Source organism: Schistocerca gregaria, chromosome 1, assembly GCF_023897955.1.
Source record: "Schistocerca gregaria isolate iqSchGreg1 chromosome 1, iqSchGreg1.2, whole genome shotgun sequence".
NCBI classification, from domain to species: Eukaryota; Metazoa; Arthropoda; class Insecta; order Orthoptera; family Acrididae; genus Schistocerca; species Schistocerca gregaria.
In genome coordinates, this window is record NC_064920.1 from 572,889,397 (window position 1) to 572,907,860 (window position 18,464).

Sequence of the window (18,464 nt, forward strand, 5' to 3'; positions counted from 1 at the left end):
TCTTGGAAGGGTTGGGACCATTGAAGGGTAGGAGCGATGGCAAGGAAGGCAGTGTCATTGGCATATTGCAGGAGGTGTACTGGAGGGGTGGGGGGTGGGGCATGTCTGCCATGTACAGGAGGTAGAGGGGAGGGGAGAGGACAGAGCCCTGGGGCACACCTGCAGAGGGGTAGAAGGTGCATGAATCAGCGTTATGGATAGTAACAATGGTGGGGTGATGGTAGAGGAAGGCGGCAATCAGATGGACATAGTTGATAGGCAGGGCATACATCTGGAGTTTAAACAGGAGACCGGGATGCCAGATATGGTCAAAGGCCTTTTTAAGGTCGAGGGAGACAAAAATGGCAGAGCAATGGGAGTTAACCTGGAGGGAGAGGAGATGAGGCATAGGAGTTAGTCACTGGCAGAGAAGGAAGGTATAAAGCCACCATTGAGTGTTGGGGAGGAGGTGATGTCAGTGGAGGTGTGATGGATGCGCTGGGTAAGGATGGATTCCAAGAGCTTGCTGAACACTGAGGTGAGACATATATTGCGATAGGAAGAAGCATCACATGGAGGCTTGTTGGGTTTGGAGAACATCAGGATATGGGAGGCTTTCCACAGGTCGGGGTAGAAGCTGGTGGCAAGGATTACGTTGTAGTGGGCGGCAAGTACTGCAAGGAAGGAGGGAGAGCAGTGTTTGAGATGGTCGTGGGTAATGCGGTCATGGCCGGGAGTGGTGTTGCGTTTAGTGCAGAGTGTGATTCTGATGTCCTGTGTAGTGACGGGAGTGTTAAGTTCAGATGGTGGTGTGTAGTCGAAGTAATGGAAGCTAGGAACAAGGAGAAGAACAGAGGTATCCGTATGGTCGATGACGTCAGGAAAGAGGGAATAATCAAATTGGGGATCATCTGGAATGGAAAAGATATTGGATATGTGGGAGGCAAAGTGGTAGACCTTACAGAGGTTATCAGGGAAGGGAGGGTCATCAAGGAGGAGAGGGTACTGTGAGGGAGGGCGGTTACCAGTAAGGTGGTGGAAAGCAGACCAATACTTGGAAGAGTTGATTGGGAGCGTGGCGTTGAGTTGTGTGCATGTCTGTCGCCAAGCACGGCGTTTCTTTGCATTAAGCATGTTGCGGATGTGTCGTTGTAATTGCCGGTGGCGGGTTAGTGTGTCCCAGTCACGAGTGTGGAGAAAAGGGCGGTAGAGGCGACGGGATTCACGAAGGAGAAGGACATGCTGTGGGGGCAGGGCTGGGCAGTGAGGGTGGATAGCTTTGGTAGGGATATGGGTGGCAACAGCCTCAGACAAGGTCTGGTGCAGGAAGGCAGCGGTGTGGAATATGTCATCAGGGGATTGGAGAATGAGGTCGTGGCGTTCGACCTGGGTGTGTGTGGAGTCCTAGTAGGCATCCCAGTTGGCAATGAGTAAACTTGGACAAAGTTTAGGAGGGATGTCAGGGCGAGGAGTGGGGCGGGGATGGCGACCATCAGAGATAGTGAGGAGAACAGGAACATGGTCACTGCCAATGAGATCAAGAACATCCGCAGTGATGCGCCCAAGGAGTTTGGGAGAGGTTATATCACGTCGGGAGTGGTGTTTGATTCAGGTCAGGTGTGATGGGAACCAGGTCTCCCTGGAGGAGTACGATTATGTATATCCTGTATGACAAACGTTACTCTCCCTATCACCTGGAAAGGTTATCAGCAGTGGTTTTCCCTCTACGAGAAGGATTTTGTCGATAGTTTTTGGACTAGGCCATCACAATTTCTCTCATCAGTCCTCTTTACAGATGAAGCAATCTTTACCAGAACTGGTATCCTCAATCTGCGTTATCGTCATCTGTGGGCTACAGAGGAACTTCGATTCGTCTGCGCCATATACCGTGGCAACAATGCATTTCCGGCTAAATGTTCTTAGGACCTCTTTTCCTCCATTTCCTTTCAGGAACCTGTCAATGCAGTTTGTCTGTTCTTTGCTGCAAAAATGTGCGTTTTTCTTTCCTTCTTCACCACCAGTCTTAACTACGATAGCGGGAATTTAAGCTATTAGACAAGTTGTTCCTCCCCTGAATATTCTTTCTGTTTACATTTTTTTTTAAATATAAAATGTATACATAGCAATGTGCCGTTTTGTTTCCTTCTTCGCAGATGGCTTTCACACCAACAGGAAATCTGTATTTCTGGTTTAACGGTTTATGATTAAAATATTGCTACTGAATCTACAGTAACCACAAAGAAGGCTCAATGTCAGAGAAGGTGAGGAAGAAGAAGAAATGGACAGAGTGGTTGGAGGAAACGGCGATAAACAGTGCAAAGGAGGAGATGGAGAGAGAAAGAGAGAGGCGGGAGGAGGAGACGGACAGAGAAAGGGTGGAGAAGGTGATGAACTGAGAGTGGGAATGGCGGAGGAGGAGATGGAGACGAGGAGACGACAGAGACTGGGGCAGAAGGAAATTATGGCGTACATCGCATTCCCATGTATGTTAGAAACGTGTGCTTTCTCTTTTCTTTCTTCTCCATTCAACCAGACGGAGCCAAAGTAACGCGTAGCCGGGTACACTAGGCAACTTGCACATTTTCGTCCCTTTCATTTATTGTTAGAGACGATACATTTGCTTTAACGCACGCTTCCTCATTTATAGACGAATAGGATACGGGATTTTTCGCACATGGGAAATTTCCGAAAACGTAATTCTGCTGAATTCCATAGTCACTCAGCTTACCTATGCAGAAAGGTGACCAAACTACAATGAGCCAGTAGATGGAGGCCTCACTGACGACTAAATGATGTCGTTCCCAGCATGCACGACTTCCTGTCCTGATGCTGCGCCTGCGCTGTTGCGCGAATATGCAGATTTAGAAATAACTTGTCGAAAGAAGCATCCTGGCAGATTAAAACTGTGTGCCCGACCGAGACTCGAACTAAGGACCTTTGCCTTTCGCGGGCAAGTGCTCTACCATCTGAGCTACCGAAGCACGACTCACGCCCGGTACTCACAGCTTTACTTCTGCTAATATCTCGTCTCCTACCTTCCAAACTTTACAGAAGCTCTCCTGCGAACCTTGCAGAACTAGCACTCCTGAAAGAAAGGATACTGCGGAGGCATGGCTTAGCCACAGCCTGGGGGATGTTTCCAGAATGAGATCTTCACTCTGCAGCGGAGTGTGCGCTGATATGAAACTTCCTGGCAGATTAAAACTGTGTGCCCGAATGAGACTCGAACTCGGAACCTTTGTCTTTCGCGAGCAAGTGCTCTACCATCTGAGTTACCGAAGCACGACTCACGTCCGGTACTCACAGCTTTACTTCTGCCAGTATCTCGTCTCCTACCTTCCAAACTTTACAGAAGCTCTCCTGCGAACCTTGCAGAACTAGCTCTCCTGAAAGAAAGGATACTGCGGAGACATGGTTTAGCCACAGCCTGGGGGATGTTTCCATAATGAGATTTTCACTCTGCAGCGGAGTGTGCGCTGATATGAAACTTCCTGGCAGATTAAAACTGTGTACCCGAATGAGACTCGAACTCGGAACCTTTGTCTTTCGCGAGCAAGTGCTCTACCATCTGAGCTACCGAAGCACGACTCGCGCCCCGCAGAAGAGCTTCTGTAAAGTTTGGAAGGTAGGAGACGAGATACTGGCAGAAGTAAAGCTGTGAGTAGCGGGCGTGAGTCGTGCTTCGGTAGCTCAGATGGTAGAGCACTTGCCCGCGAAAGGCAAAGGTCCCGAGTTCGAGTCTCGGTCGGGCACACAGTTTTAATCTGCCAGGAAGTTTTACAACAATACAGTTCTTTCTCAGGAATTACCTTGGAAGCACTGGAATACGAGGGTGGTTTGAAAATGTCTCGCAATGGAATAGAAAAAAAAGTACTTACATCACTGCCGGCGAGCGGTTCTAGGCGCTTCAGTCCGGAACCGCGCGACTGCTACGGTCACAGGTTCGAATCCTGCCGCGGGCATGGATGTGTTTGATGTCCTTAGGTTAGTTAGGTTTAAGTAGTTCTAAGTTCTTGAGGACTGATGACTTCAGATTTTAAGTCCCATAGTGCTCAAAGCCATTTGAACCGGCGCGCGCGTCGAGAGTCGCGGCACCCATCTTGCAGATAATTTTTTCATTCCTAATTCTTCAGTTAAAATGTGATATACCCTTTCAGATGACATATGGCAAGCGTGATCAATTTCACACACTTTCAATCGGCGATCCTCCATCACCATTTTGTACACTTTTGCAATGAGTTCTGGAGTAGTGACTCATCGTGGCCGACCACTGCGCAGATCTTCATCTAAGCTCTCCCGACCAGATTTTAATTCATTTGTCCTCTTGGCAACAGCTGAGTATGTAGGAGCAGAGTCCCTCAGTGTATTCTGGAAATCGGCATGAACGTCCTTTGCTTTCATACTCTTTTTTTTACGAAATACTTAATCACTGCCCGAATCTCGATCTTCGCAAATTACTATACGGGAAGAACAGAACCATGTCACCGCCACAGCTGTCTCCCAAGAGCACTGGCGTGGCACGTGTTTGCAGGCAACAGTCCAATGATTATCACATGAACAACTCGTTGCTCTAGCGCTGACCTCTCGTGGTGATTCCGAGAACTTTTCAAACTATTCTCGTAAGATTAGGCAATTTATTTGTTTTACAGCGTATTACGAAACCCTCTCTGTTACTTCAAAAAAATCTAATCGTTGCTCAACTGCACTTTTTTTAGGAATGGTAATACTAAGTCAGAGCAGGCATTTTAAGTGAGAGGGAAGTTCAAAATAATCATTGAAACAAAGTACTATTCTTGTTTTTGCAGCTTTTCGTCGAAAATGTTGCTTGTTGAAAACATAGTAGGCTGAAAACAATACTTTTGTCTAGGCGGCGTGGTCAGGTTCTTACAAGTTTGACAATTTGGACACAGCATGATCAAATATTTTCGTCATTCCTTTTAATTTCACCATGTCTTATTTCAGTACAGTTTTGCATATCGGTCTCCATCCTGACACAAGCCATTCATTTCAATATGACAACAACATAACCTCTTCATAATTACTTCTCGCGCCAAGTGCATAAGAACTACTTGCGCTGTAATAGTCCAATTACTGATGACTCGAAGAAGAACAGAAATACAAGACGTCACATTTCAGCGGCCTTATAATAAATCGATATTTTACAGAGGAAGAATTTCATACATCGTTATATTTCTTTCACAAATATTTTGAAATTATTAGAGAATGACAATGAGACGATTGAACATGATTACAATTTCGAATTAAATTTGAAGTATGAGAAAATAATTAAGTTTCCTGTAAAGTAAACCTCATGTTAATTTCATGTTTTATTTATGATTATGAAAAATATAATATTAATACGATATTACAGGGAGTGTGTTATTCCGAATTACGACGCAAAGTTCCTTCGGACATGCATGCATGTAAGAAAGAACAGACACTGCGGCGTCTACAGCCGTTATGAAACAAGACGTAAAGTTCCTTAGGACACACATGCCTTTACATCGTAATTCGGAAAACACCGGCACTGCAGTATCGTATTTATCCACCGACACCGGGAAAGCAACTTTCAAGTAAAATTTCCTCCCCCCCCCCCCCTCCCGCCACACAGGGATATATGTAATGGATGTACATGCACGAAATGTAGAGATGTGGTTGATGACAATAGGAAGTTTGAGTCTGGCCACGAGTTGCACTCGGATAGCCAAATGATAAGGCGACCGCTCGTGATAAGAAGGAAATGCTCGTTCGAGTTCCGTTCCGGTAAAAATAAAAAGCAAATATTTTCCACAACCACGATTTTTGAGCTTAAGAAAGTGCAAATAATGTGTGAGACAGGAGGGGGGGGGGGGGGCTGAGGCACGGTGGGCAAGTGATATGCCGCTTGTGTGGGAAAATGTTTTCGAAGAGGCCATGGAACGTGGGCTGCAGCAGCCCGTGAGTCTCGGTTCCGTGCATCCCTCGTGTACGTGATACAGTGTAGCATTGTTTCAGGTCCGTCCTTTTGCTATTGATATCAAATTAGAAGACTACAATAATAAAGTGGCTCAGCCGTGTACAAGCAGAGTTGGCGGCACGTGTGCAGCGCTGGGTGGAGACAGGTGCGCCGAGGCGAGCTCCGTGGTGCCTGCCGGCCTGGGAGACGGCTACAGCGCGCTGCAGCGGTCGGGCCGCGCGCTCACCTCGGGCGCTGGGGATGTCAAGGTCACCTACAGCGTGCGGGCCATCCCTGAAGAGGTGACACGATCTCTTCCATTCTATGATAACAACCTTGCTACGACATCCAACAGTCGATGTCGCTAAGCAAATTCACGTCACCGGACAAAATGCTACCCACCCTCTTAAAAAAGAGTTATGCTAAGCGCTTTGTAGCGCTGTAGTTTGTGTAGAGTTGACACCAGGTGGCCACGTGACGGACAGAAGTCAGCAGAAACGTCGGGTGAAATGCGAAGTGGTGAATAGGAAAATTTGGAAATTTGTGGTAAGTTCTTTGGGATCAAACTGCTGAAGTCATCGGTCCCTAGGCTTACACACTATTAATCTAACTTAAATTAACTTACGCTAAGGACAACACACACTGTGGTGTGCGTACTGCAAGACCTTCGCTACACACACCATCAGATTATTTGACTTGTCGCTCTAACGAACTAGGCGAGTGTCAGCAATATGTCTCGTGGTCTTATCGTGGCGTGTTTATCTTCTGCCGTTAGGTCAGACGATAGAAATGCCACTTGCACGCTTAGAGTAGCAGATTGACGGTGACCAACTTTAAACAGAACTTGATTAATTTTCACACACATTTATTAAAATAATAAAAAGCAATAAATTTACTTAACTTGGTTCTGGATACTATTTAAAATTGACAATCTGAAGTTCCTTTGGAATTGGTACGTTAATCTTATTCTCACATATCTCTGATACTTGACAAAGTGTCTATTCATATATCTTCATGGGTACAGGAATATGGTAATCTTATTAGGCGCAGACTGAAACTTGACTACAGACTGGTACAGAAAAATGTAGAACTCGTACAGACTGGTGCAGACTAATGCAGACTGGTACAGACTGGTGCAGACAAATGCAGACTGACTAATTGAAGGTCATACACTCGTTATAATACCTCGCACGTTCACCTATCGCTGCGCTAGTGTGATCAATGAGGATAAAAGGCTCTATGTTAGCAGTAATCTCATTGGCTGCGTTGTATATTAATATGCGGATCGGCGGAAGCAGAATTTGGTCCGTCTCTAAGGCAGCGCCATCTCGTAGTGTGGAGATGGACGAGCGCTGCGCCTACGCTGTTGTGCTTAGCAGGGCGCGCTCTAGTGGGAAAGTTGTGTATGCGCTGACTACGCAGAACTATGTACACAACACGCACCCATGCCTGAGGGGGGATTCGAACCTCCGATGGGGAAGCCACGCGAATCGTGACGAGAGGCCTGAGACTGTGCGGCTGCCTCTCGCCTCAGTGAATAGGACTGTGGCTTTTCACAACATTTATATCTATGTCTACATCTAAATCTACATGACTACACTACTATTCACAATTGAGAATCTGGCAGAGGATTCATCGAACCACCTTCAAATTATTTCCCTACTGCCCCGCTATCGAGCGGCGTGCGGGAAAAACGAGCGCTTTAATCTTTCCACGTGAGTTCTCATATTTTCTTGTTTTATTACAGTGATCATTTCTCCTTATGAAGACGGATGTCACCGAAATATTTTCGTATTCGGAGGAGAAATTTCACGAGAAGATCCAGCCGTAACGAAAAACCTCTTTTCTTCAATGTTTGCCACCTCATTTGTTTGCATAATAAAAGGCTTTTTGGCTGCTGTGCACCCCTATAAGTCTTGTTCACGAAGACGTCGTTGCGCTGTCGAGACAGAGGCTTCAGCTGCTCACATACTGTTTACTTCCTTAGTATTTCATGTGCAGTAGGAGTCCTGTGACATTTACTCTGTACACACATGAACTGATCCTCTCTGTATGATGTTACTGGGAGTCATACAGAGAGGATTACTGGGAGTCTAGGTGTAAACTAGTTCACATACGTAGTGGAATACTACACGTGCACCCCGGGTAACGCTAAATGAGCTAGAACAAATAGGCAGCCAGACGAGTTATTGGATTTGCTGCCTACAAACATGCAGACAAACCAAAATCAAAAAGCTTTAAAAAGTAGACCTTTCCGGGACCAACTGATTAAAAGACTTTGCCCTTCAACCCGAGTATACTATTTAAACATAGAAGATATTAGCTAAGCTAAAAGTGTGTAATTTTCTAGACTCCTTGTAGACAATGATATTGACGTAGTTCTAATCCAGGAAATACATGCTCAAACTATGGAAGACCTGCGCAGAAGAGGTAGGATCCATGGCTACGATTTTATGGGTGCTACATATCACAGTGTGTATGGTGGTGCCACCTACGTAAGGGACAATATGGAGCATGCTCGTCTCATTGCGACAGATACAGAACATGAGATCCATTATGTCTCTATGCAAGTGGAGGAGATCTTTATAAATAATATTTACAAGCCACCAAATGTGCCATGGCCACTGGATGTTCTGCCAATTACTGCCCACCCATCGATTTATGCTGGAGATTTTAATAGTCACCACAGTCAATGGAACTATGGTATTGCACTCAACGACTGGGCTAAAAATGAAATTCTATACCTTCACATCATGCCAAGGATTTGGAAACTTTCAGATCGGCCGCTTGGCGAAGAGATTACAACCTGGTCTCTGCTTTGTGTCCCGGGATTGCAGAGGGCACCCAGTGCCTGTAACCAGAGGGGTCATACCTACTTTCCCACGTAGCCAGTACAGGCCAGTAATCCTCGATATGTGGCCCTCTGCCCCAGTAGCGAGGTCTGTACCACGACCCAGATGGGATTTCCGCAGAGCTGATTGGCGGATTTTAGCTGACCACCTACATAAATATATCTGGTTTTTTTTTCACCAGAACCTAAAAACTACCCTCGATTCGCCGGGGCTGTTCTTACTGCTGCCAAGAAGTTTATCCCTCGTGGGTACAGAAAGGAATATATACCAGGCTGGAATGAATATTTTAAACAGCTTTATGAACAGTATAGCGAAACTGTCGACAGCGATATTGCAGACCATCTCCTCCAAAGACTTGACACTGGTAGAAGAGTACGATGGTGGAGATGGTAGAAAATGTAAACTTCAGACATTCAAGTAGAAAGGCATGGAGCCTTCTGCGTAAGCTTGGTGGAGCCTCCAGTAAACCTGGGCAGAAACCTGGTATTTCTGGTAAACAAATCGCTAACCATATAGTTGAAATAACCAGATCATCCCGTGACAACATAATCCTAAAATAAAACAAAAACTCACCTCTTTAAAAACTCAGTGCCCAAACAAATCCAGTTTCTCTTCACCATTTACACTGACTGAATTGGATGAGGCCTTGAAACAATCTGAACATGGTAAAGCACGTGGTCTGGACAATATACACCCCAAATTTCTGATAAACGTGGGTAATGGTGAAAAAAATGGCTGGTCTGCTTCTTCTCCAACATCCTAGATAGTAGTTCACTGCCAAACAAACTAAAGAGAACAAAAATAGTGGCAATTTTGAAACCAGGTAAACCAGCGGACCACCAGTTTCAGACCAATTTCCATTTTGAGTTGTACTTATTAACTGTTGGAGAGCCTCATCTATAACGGAATTGGCTGCTTCATCCTGGAACATATCCCAGCTAAGTAACGGGTTTCAGGCCACAGAGAAGTTGCTGCGACCAGGTACTGGCCCTAACAACTTTCATAGAGGCTGGTTTCCAAGAAAATGTGAAGACATCTGTCGCGTTCGTAGACCTAACCGCGGCAAATGACATAGTCTGGAGAGAAGGGGTGGGATACAAGTTACTAAAAACAAAAAACTAAAAACTGCAACTCTCATCAACACCATGATAAACAATAGATATTTCCGTGTTTACTTGGGAGAAAATGTGAACAAAGAGAGGAAATTAAGTACTGGTCTACCACAGGGCTCCGCCTTAGCCCTTCTATTATTCAACCTATACAGGGTGTTACAAAAAGACACGGCCAAACTTTCAGGAAACATTCCTCACACACAAATAAAGAAAAGATGTTATGTGGACATGTGTCCGGAAACGATTAATTTCCATGTTAGAGCTCATTTTAGTTTCGTCTGTATGTACTGTACTTCCTCAATTCACCGCCAGTTGGCCCGATTGAAGGAAAGTAATGTTGACTTCGGTGCTTGTGTTGACATGCGACACATTACTCTACAGTACTAGCATCAAGCACATCAGTACGTAGCATCAACAGGTTAGTGTTGATCACGAACGTGGTTTTGCAGTCAGTGCAATGTTTACAAATGCGGAGTTGGCAGATGCCCATTTGATATATGGATTAGCACGGGGCAGTAAAAAAAATGGTTCAAATGGCTCTGAGCACTATGGGACTTAACATCTGTGATCATCAGTCCCCTAGAACTTAGAACTAATTAAACCTAACGAACCTAAGGACATCACACACATCCATGCCCGAGGCAGGATTCGAACCTGCGACCGTAGCGGTCACGCGGTTCCAGACTGAAGCGCCTAGAATCGCACGGCCACACCGGCAGGCACGGGGCAATAGCCGTGGCGCGGTACGTTTGTATCGAGACGGATTTCCAGAACGAAGGTGTCCCGACAGGAAGACGTTCGAAGCAATTGATCGCCGTCTTAGGGAGCACGGAACATGACTCGCAACTGGGGAAGACGTAGAACGACGAGGACACCTGCAATGGACGAGGCAATTCTTCGTCCAGTTGACGATAACCCTAATGTCAGTGTCAAAGAAGTTGCTGCTGTACAAGGTGATGTTGACCACGTCACTGTATGGAGAGTGCTACGGGAGAACCAGTTGTTTCCGTACCATGTACAGCGTGTGCAGGCACTATCAGCAGCTGATTGGCCTCCACGGGTACACTTCTGCGAATGGTTCATGCGATAATGTGTCAATCATCATTTCAGTGCAAATGTTCTCTTTACGGATGAGGCTTCATTCCAACGTGATCAAATTGTAAATTTTCACAATCAACATGTGTGGGCTGACGAGAATCCGTACGCAATTGTGCAATCACGTCATCAACACAGATTTTCTGTGAACGTTTGGGCAGGCATTGCTGGTGATGTCTTGATTGGGCCCCGTGTTCTTCCACCTACGCTCAATGGAGCACGTTATCATGATTTCATACGGGACACTCTACCTGTGCTGCTAGAACATGTGCCTTCACAAGTACGACACAACATGTAGTTCATGCACGATGGAGCTCCTGCACATTTCAGTCGAAGTGATCGAGATTCGGTGACCGATGGATTGGTAGAGGCGGACCAATTCCATGGCCTCCACGCTCTCCTGATCTCAACCCTCTTGACTTTCATTTATGGGGGCATTTGAAATCTCTTGTCTAAGCAACCCCGGTTAGAGACACTTCGTGCTCGTATTGTGGACGGCTGTGATACAATACGCCATTCTCCAGAGCTGCATCAGCGTATCAGGGGATTCCATGCGACGGAGGGTGGATGCATGTATCCTCGCTAACGGAGGACATTTTAAACATTTCCTGTAACAAAGTGTTTGAAGTCACGCTGGTACGTTCTGTTGCTGTGTGTTTCCATTCGATGATGAATGTGATTTGAAGAGAAGTAATAAAATGAGCTCTACTGCTGCCAAGATAAAAACTCATAATAATATTATTCAAAAATTGTGTGAAATGACATGGGAAGCTTCAGCAAATACCTAGCGCACATCATCTTTTGCACTGATCTGCTCTGCAGCCGAGTATTGTGCCCCAGTGTGGCTAAATAGCTGCCACACCAACTTGACGGACGTCTAGTTGAACCACGCTATGCGTTCAATAACTGGGCAATCCGACCAACACCGATTTAGTGGCTTCCTCTACTGATCAACATCTATCCACCCGCAATCTGCCTATCCACCCGCCTTCCGCAGAAGCGTGGCCTTGCTTAGGGAATACCGCAAGCTACAGAACCTGGAATTACCCATACAGGGAAACTTACCAAGTTTACGACGAAATCGACTCCGTTCAAGAAGCCCACCATAACGGCAGGCTGAAGATCTAGATGCCAGTAATAATGTGGTGAGAGACGTGTGGAACCAAAGCTGTCTACTTATTGAAAATCCCGAAGAGCGTGAGTGGTTCCAAAAATATAATTGTGATACTGCTGCCATAGAACTCGAAAGGAAACTGTGGGTCAAATTGGACAGTGTTCTCACAGGGCATGGACGATGCGCAGACTCTCATTATAAATGAGGTGCTACAGAGTCTACGGTTTGTGACAGTGGGGCTCCGAAACAGACAATAAAGCACATGAGCGATGAATTCCTCTTGTTCTCCTACCAGGGAGTTGGAGCGACCTCATGAAACCTGTTGATATAGTTATATGGATTAGAAATCTAGATATTGACATTTAGTTAGTTTTATATGTAGTTTTTTAATTTTATTTTGTATTCATGTTATATAAGGTATTATTAATGTTACATACCTGTAATTTTAAACTGCATGTGAGCCATACGAATAAATAAATAAACTGGGAGTCTACCAGATGGCAAAACATTTGCATTGCAAACATTTGCTTGAATCACTGCAATGTATACACCACTGTAGATTTGGCTACGCCAATGTTTGTTCCTATTGTCATGTTACAACAACGTCCGCAGCTCGTGGTCGTGCGGTAGAGTTCTCGCTTCCCACGCCCGGGTTCCCGGGTTCGATTCCCGGCGGGGTCAGGGATTTTCTCTGCCTCGTGATGACTGGGTGTTGTGTGATGTCCTTAGGTTAGTTAGGTTTAAGTAGTTCTAGGAGACTGATGACCATAGATGTTAAGTCCCACAGTGCTCAGAGCCATTTGAACCATTTGTTACAACAACCTTCCTGATGGAGACTTACGATTACAGCACGATTTTCAGTTCGAGTCTGCTGCTTCCGTCCCATAATGATGTAATATGGAATGAACCGATGCACACAGTGTACTGTAAACTAATGCGAACTGATTGCTACAGAGACAGCTGAAGAAAAGAGGCATTTTCGAATGGAACCATCTTACGTAACGGCACATCAGTGTTGTTGCAACAGAGACGCTTGGTCTTTACATATTTGTGAGCTACTTGTGTTATTATGAAAGCAGGAATATGATAGAATATTCGAAACGAAAACCCTGTTTAACCATAATTTCATAGTTGTGACAGGTGACTTGCAACTTTTAACCTATAGTGTGTCCGTAATTATTTGGAACAGTGGGCGGTATCGGCGCTAGAGGGAGCTGAAAAGCAGCTATTTTTTGGCCCTTCTGGGGAAACGTCAATAACACCCATTTCCACCCACTACAACTAAAAAAAACATACATGTTATTAATTCGACTCCCACAACACGTAAAATTACATTAAATTTCCCACAAGATACGTCTGTAACATTCATTTCTCTCATAAAAAGGGAGAGTTTAGCGAAAATTGCGTAACATTTCTGTGCTACACTTTCGGTGTATTACGCTAAAAAAGGGTTATTTTGAATCATCTGAATGGGAACGTATGGTTGGTGAAAACATTAACAAGTTATGTTTGCAACGTATTAGGTACATGACATTAAATAGAAAGATCAGTATGTAATCTATATGAAGTAATGTACATGTATCATGAAATGAGTGAATGTCGAGACCAGGATTGGATAATAACTTCGAGAAGATTCTCTGTCTGGAAAAGAAAGAAGGCATTTAGTTACAGAATATGGATACAAACAGATGAGTTGTGTAATGAACTGTCGATGTATCAAGAAATTCCTGCACTGATGTCACGTGTGCATTATTTTTACTCGTTTTCATTTGTTATTGATGGTCCAGGCAATGTTTCTTGGGCACTAGAAGGTCCAGTTAAAGGGTCTTTGGCCAACAGACTGACGTACAAATTCGCAATCAAGATGCGTAAGATAACCTTGAGAGCGCTCCTGCTGTCATACAAAATCGCCATCCAGATCATAACTCCATATGTGGATTCAGTGTGTCTAGCACGCAGACACGTTGGTTCCAGGCCATCTATTGGCCTCCATCTAATCAACACACGGCCATCATTGGCACCTAGATAGAACGAGCTTTGAAACTTCCTGCCAGATTAAAACTGTGTGCCCAACCGAGACTCGAACTAGGGACCTTTGCCTTTCGCTAGCAAGTGCTCTACCATCTGAGCTACCGAAGCACGACTTACGCCCGGTCCTCAGAGCTTTACTTCTGCCAGTATCTCGTCTCCTACCTTCCAAACTTTACAGAAGCTCTCCTGCGAACCTTGCAGAACTAGCACTCCTGAAAGAAAGGATACTGCGGACGCATGGCTTAGCCACAGCCTGGGTAAAAGTAAAGCTGTGAGGACCGGGCGTGAGTCATGTTTCGGTAGCTCAGATGGTAGAGCACTTCCCGCGACAGGCAAAGGTCCCGAGTTCGAGTCTCGGTCTGGTAGACAGTTTTAAACTATCATGAAGTTTCATATCAGCGCACACTCCGCTGCAGAGTGAAAATCTCATTCTGAAAACATCCCCCAGGCTGTGGCTAAGCCATGTCTCCGCAGTATCCTTTCTTTCAGGAGTGCTAGTTCTGCAAGGTTCGCAGGAGAGCTTCTGTAAAGTTTGGAAGGTAGAAGACGAGATACTGGCAGAAGTAGAGCTGTGAGGACCTGGCGTGAGTCGTGCTTCGGTAGCTCAGATGATAGAGCACTTGCCCGTGAAAGGCAAAGGTCCCGAGTTCTAGTATCGGTCGGGCACACAGTTTTAATCTGCCAGGAAATTTCATATCAGCTCACACTCCACTGCAGAGTGAAAATCTCAAACTGGAGAACGAGCTTTCATCAGAAAACGCAACAGGCGCCCACCCTTCTCTCGCTTGACACGACTGAAGTCGCAAATGGAGGTGGTTTGGAGTCAATGGAATGCACGCTACAGGGCGTCTGACTCGGAGCTGTCCTGGAAGTAACCGATTTGAAACAGTTCGTTGTGTATCCAATGGCGACTACATCCGTTATGAAATAAATTAAATATATTCGCAGTTGGGAATGTGGATAACGATTAGCTGTATAATGGAATGACGACAATGGAAATTTGTGCCGGACCGGGATTCGAAACCGGATTTTCTGCTTATCGAGAGCGATCTCCTTACCGTTTGGCTTTGCATCGTAATTTGGAATAACACAGGCATTGCAATATCGTATTTACCCGCCGACAAAGGACAAGCGACTTTCAAGCAAAGTGTCGTCCTCTGTTCGGAAATATGCATAATGGATGTACGAGTACAGGTTGTTGACACATAGTTGACAACATATGAAAGTTGTGGTCTGGCTGTGGGTCGTGCTCGGATAGCGAAATGGCAAGGCGACTGCTAGCGAGAGTGGGAAATCCGGTTTCGAGACCCCGTTCTGCACAAATTTTCACTATCGTCATTCCATTATACAGTGGATCGTTGTTCATACCCTCAACTACGAATACATTTCATGTAGTTCGTTGCCTCACTGTTGTGCCAACTGCTGCTCGAATTGCTGCTACAGATGCAGTATGACGCGCCAGAGTCAAACACCGAACGCGATGGTCTTCCATCTCAATAGTGCCACGTGGTCGTCCGGGGCCTGATCTTCTTGCCACCGTACATTCTCGTAACAACCGCTGTCAGCATTCACGTACAGTGGCTACAATCCTGCCGAACCTTTCTGCAATATGTCGCAGAATGAAAACTGAGCTTCTCGTAGCCCTATTACACGACCTCGTTTAAACTCAGTGAGGTATTGATAATGGCATTTCTGTCACCTTAAAGGCATTTCTGATAATATCAAGTCACCATATCCAGTCTTAAAGGTAACTAACGCTCACGTTCGTTACAAAGTGTATGTAAGGCAAATCTGTTTTGCATCCTCGTCGCTGCACTATTAGTGCAACACTTATGCGACTGACGCGAAATTTGAACAAATGTCTTTCAGATGTAGAAACAGGCATACCAACTTTCGATTATGTCACGCAACTCCTTCCTGGCGTTGCGATTTTTGAGCCTTTAATTTATGTAGTCCTATGTTTGAAAACTGAAAATATCCAGTAATGTGGAATGTACATTGAGATTCAGTTTTTCCATTCATCAACCATCGACGGTGATTGGTTGATTTGGGAGGAGAGGACCAAACAGCGAGGTCATCGTTTCCCATCGATGATGCTGAGCTATGTTTGGTCACGTGACACTTCTGGGCGTCTCACCCCAGTACCTGTGGAAGATGAGAACGATACCGGAAGAGGCTTTATCAATTTGAAAAAGCTGTGTTGACAAATACTGCTTGCATTTCCGGTCCTGATGAGCTACGATGATGCGAAGAGTGAGACTCCACAACGCGTGCAGGCAACACCGACTCAAAGGAAGGCCTGGGCGCTTGTTCGTGACGTCACGTCAGATAGGCACTGCGAATGCCAGGTTTGTTGCAGGCATACTCATAATAGTGGTGTCTCCCTCTCTGACACAGGAAAATGTGAAACTATTGGCGGTAGTTGACCAACACACATGGTTCTGAGAGATTTCTGCAATCAATTAATTGTGCAATTCATTACACTTCTTAACAAATAGTGTACTCCTGAACTTAAATTACCACCTGTTTTAAGGATTGACATACAAAAACAACTTCATGGTCCAGCGGCAACAGAGTTCGTGCTTCTTTACCTTATTTGTAAGTCTGAGGAAGTTACGTTTGTACTGGGTTGCTTTTACAGGAAACTATGAACATATTGGTGCTCTTCTTTAGGTATCTTGGTTGACTGTGGGGTGAGGAGCACTGAATGTTAATGAAATATCTTGCGATTGTACACGTTGGGGGATGGGGTGGGGTACAGAAGAAGAGGTAAAAGAGAGATACTTGTTTTATCAAATAATTTTTTTTATCTTATAAAGTTTCTCCTTTCAGTTGAAAGAGGGGAATATTTATCTTTTCTAATGTGCATGTTTAAAAAAGTTTAAGCTCAGCAGTATTTTCGATGTACGAAGCTATTTTGTTTTCTCTTTAGAATTCATTTCGTTGAAAACGACTGCAATGTAGTGACTGGCAACATTTACGCATGTAAATTAGTTCACATTTCCAGTGACGATGTCAAATGAAAATAAATAAATAAATAAATAAATAAAAGAAACGAGTTATTTATAAGGGGGTTCGGGTAAGTTTCGATAGCAAAATGTATCAAGTAAATGTAGTTACTTGAATGTAAAATTTCCGAAGCTTGCAATGGGGCAAAGCATCTTCTCATATTGATCTACGTTTGTTTCGACAGGATTCAGTAATACAGAACTATGATCTTCATTTGTAGCTTTACGATAGTAAGAAAATCTTTCATCTAAATAAAACTGCAGAATCCAAAACAATACCAAACATTTTGTCCAAAAATAAGAGGTTTATAGTGATAAGCACGCCCAGGCCTGCAACAGACCTGGCGTTCGCCGTGCCTAGCTGACGTGACGTCACCAACAAGCGCCGAGGCCTTCCGTTGAGTCGGTGTTGGTGCAGGACGGAAGAACAGAAATAGAAATAGTAGTGACATCCGCTTCAGGTCCATGAATCATCATTTTTTAAGACATTTCACCTGTGATAGACTGACACCCTTTTCAGAACGAAGGTAGAAAATCGTTGTTGTACTGACACACAGGGTGAGTTACGATCGAGCAGATGCACTGTCAGCAAACGGAAAACAGAGAAAATAAATGAATGTTTAGTGTGTTACTGTGATAATACAGGACCTCAAGTGGATAAAACAAGGTGCGTGTTTTGGAAGAAGTAGCTCCAAGAGACTACAACTGAAGAAGAAAACATGGAGAATTATTATGATAATAAGAAATGGAAAAAAAGAGGTAGGAGTGCTAATATATTATGCTCAGATTAATTTATTGCCTTTTATGATATTTATGTTTCAAATGAAGTTTACATCGTAAATATTCTGTTGGTTATTGTGATATACTTAAATCTACCATTTTACCCTGGTGTTGGCGTAAAATGGCAAAAGAACAGGAAGGGAGAAACATCATACTTAGAAACACACTAAATGAAACTTTACTTTCTATGCTGAAATCCTCTTTCTAAATAGCTCCCTAAATACGAACCTTAGTTATGTATGTAGCGTCTGTTCTTCTAGGCACGTCCGAAGGAACAGACACTATTATGATCCTGTAGCCACTAAGAATCAAGACACAAATGAATTAATGACTTTAGCTGCCAGTGGGCACTGATTTGCATCAATGGCGAAAGTTGAAAGTTTGTAGCGGACCGGGATTCGAAATGGGGTCTGGTGCTTACTAGGAACATGTGCTGACCTCTTTGCCATCTGGACACAGTGGCCACCGCAGCTGCACGGACTAACCTAGCACGCCTACCGTCAGACACAAATTATCAACTTATCCACACACTGTTGATGTAGTGCCCCTCGGTAGAGT

The 18,464-nt window shown here is 44.7% G+C and overlaps 1 protein-coding gene across 1 annotated transcript in view; it reads left to right on the plus strand.

Annotated features, from left to right (window-relative positions):
* LOC126361248 (protein sneaky) overlaps positions 1 to 18,464 on the plus strand; it is a 260,828-nt gene that overhangs the window by 43,093 nt on the left and 199,271 nt on the right. Inside the window, exon 5 of the mRNA XM_050007779.1 lies at positions 6,065 to 6,274. Coding sequence (XP_049863736.1) covers positions 6,065 to 6,274 — 210 coding nt within the window. The remainder of the gene's footprint in view (positions 1 to 6,064; positions 6,275 to 18,464) is intronic.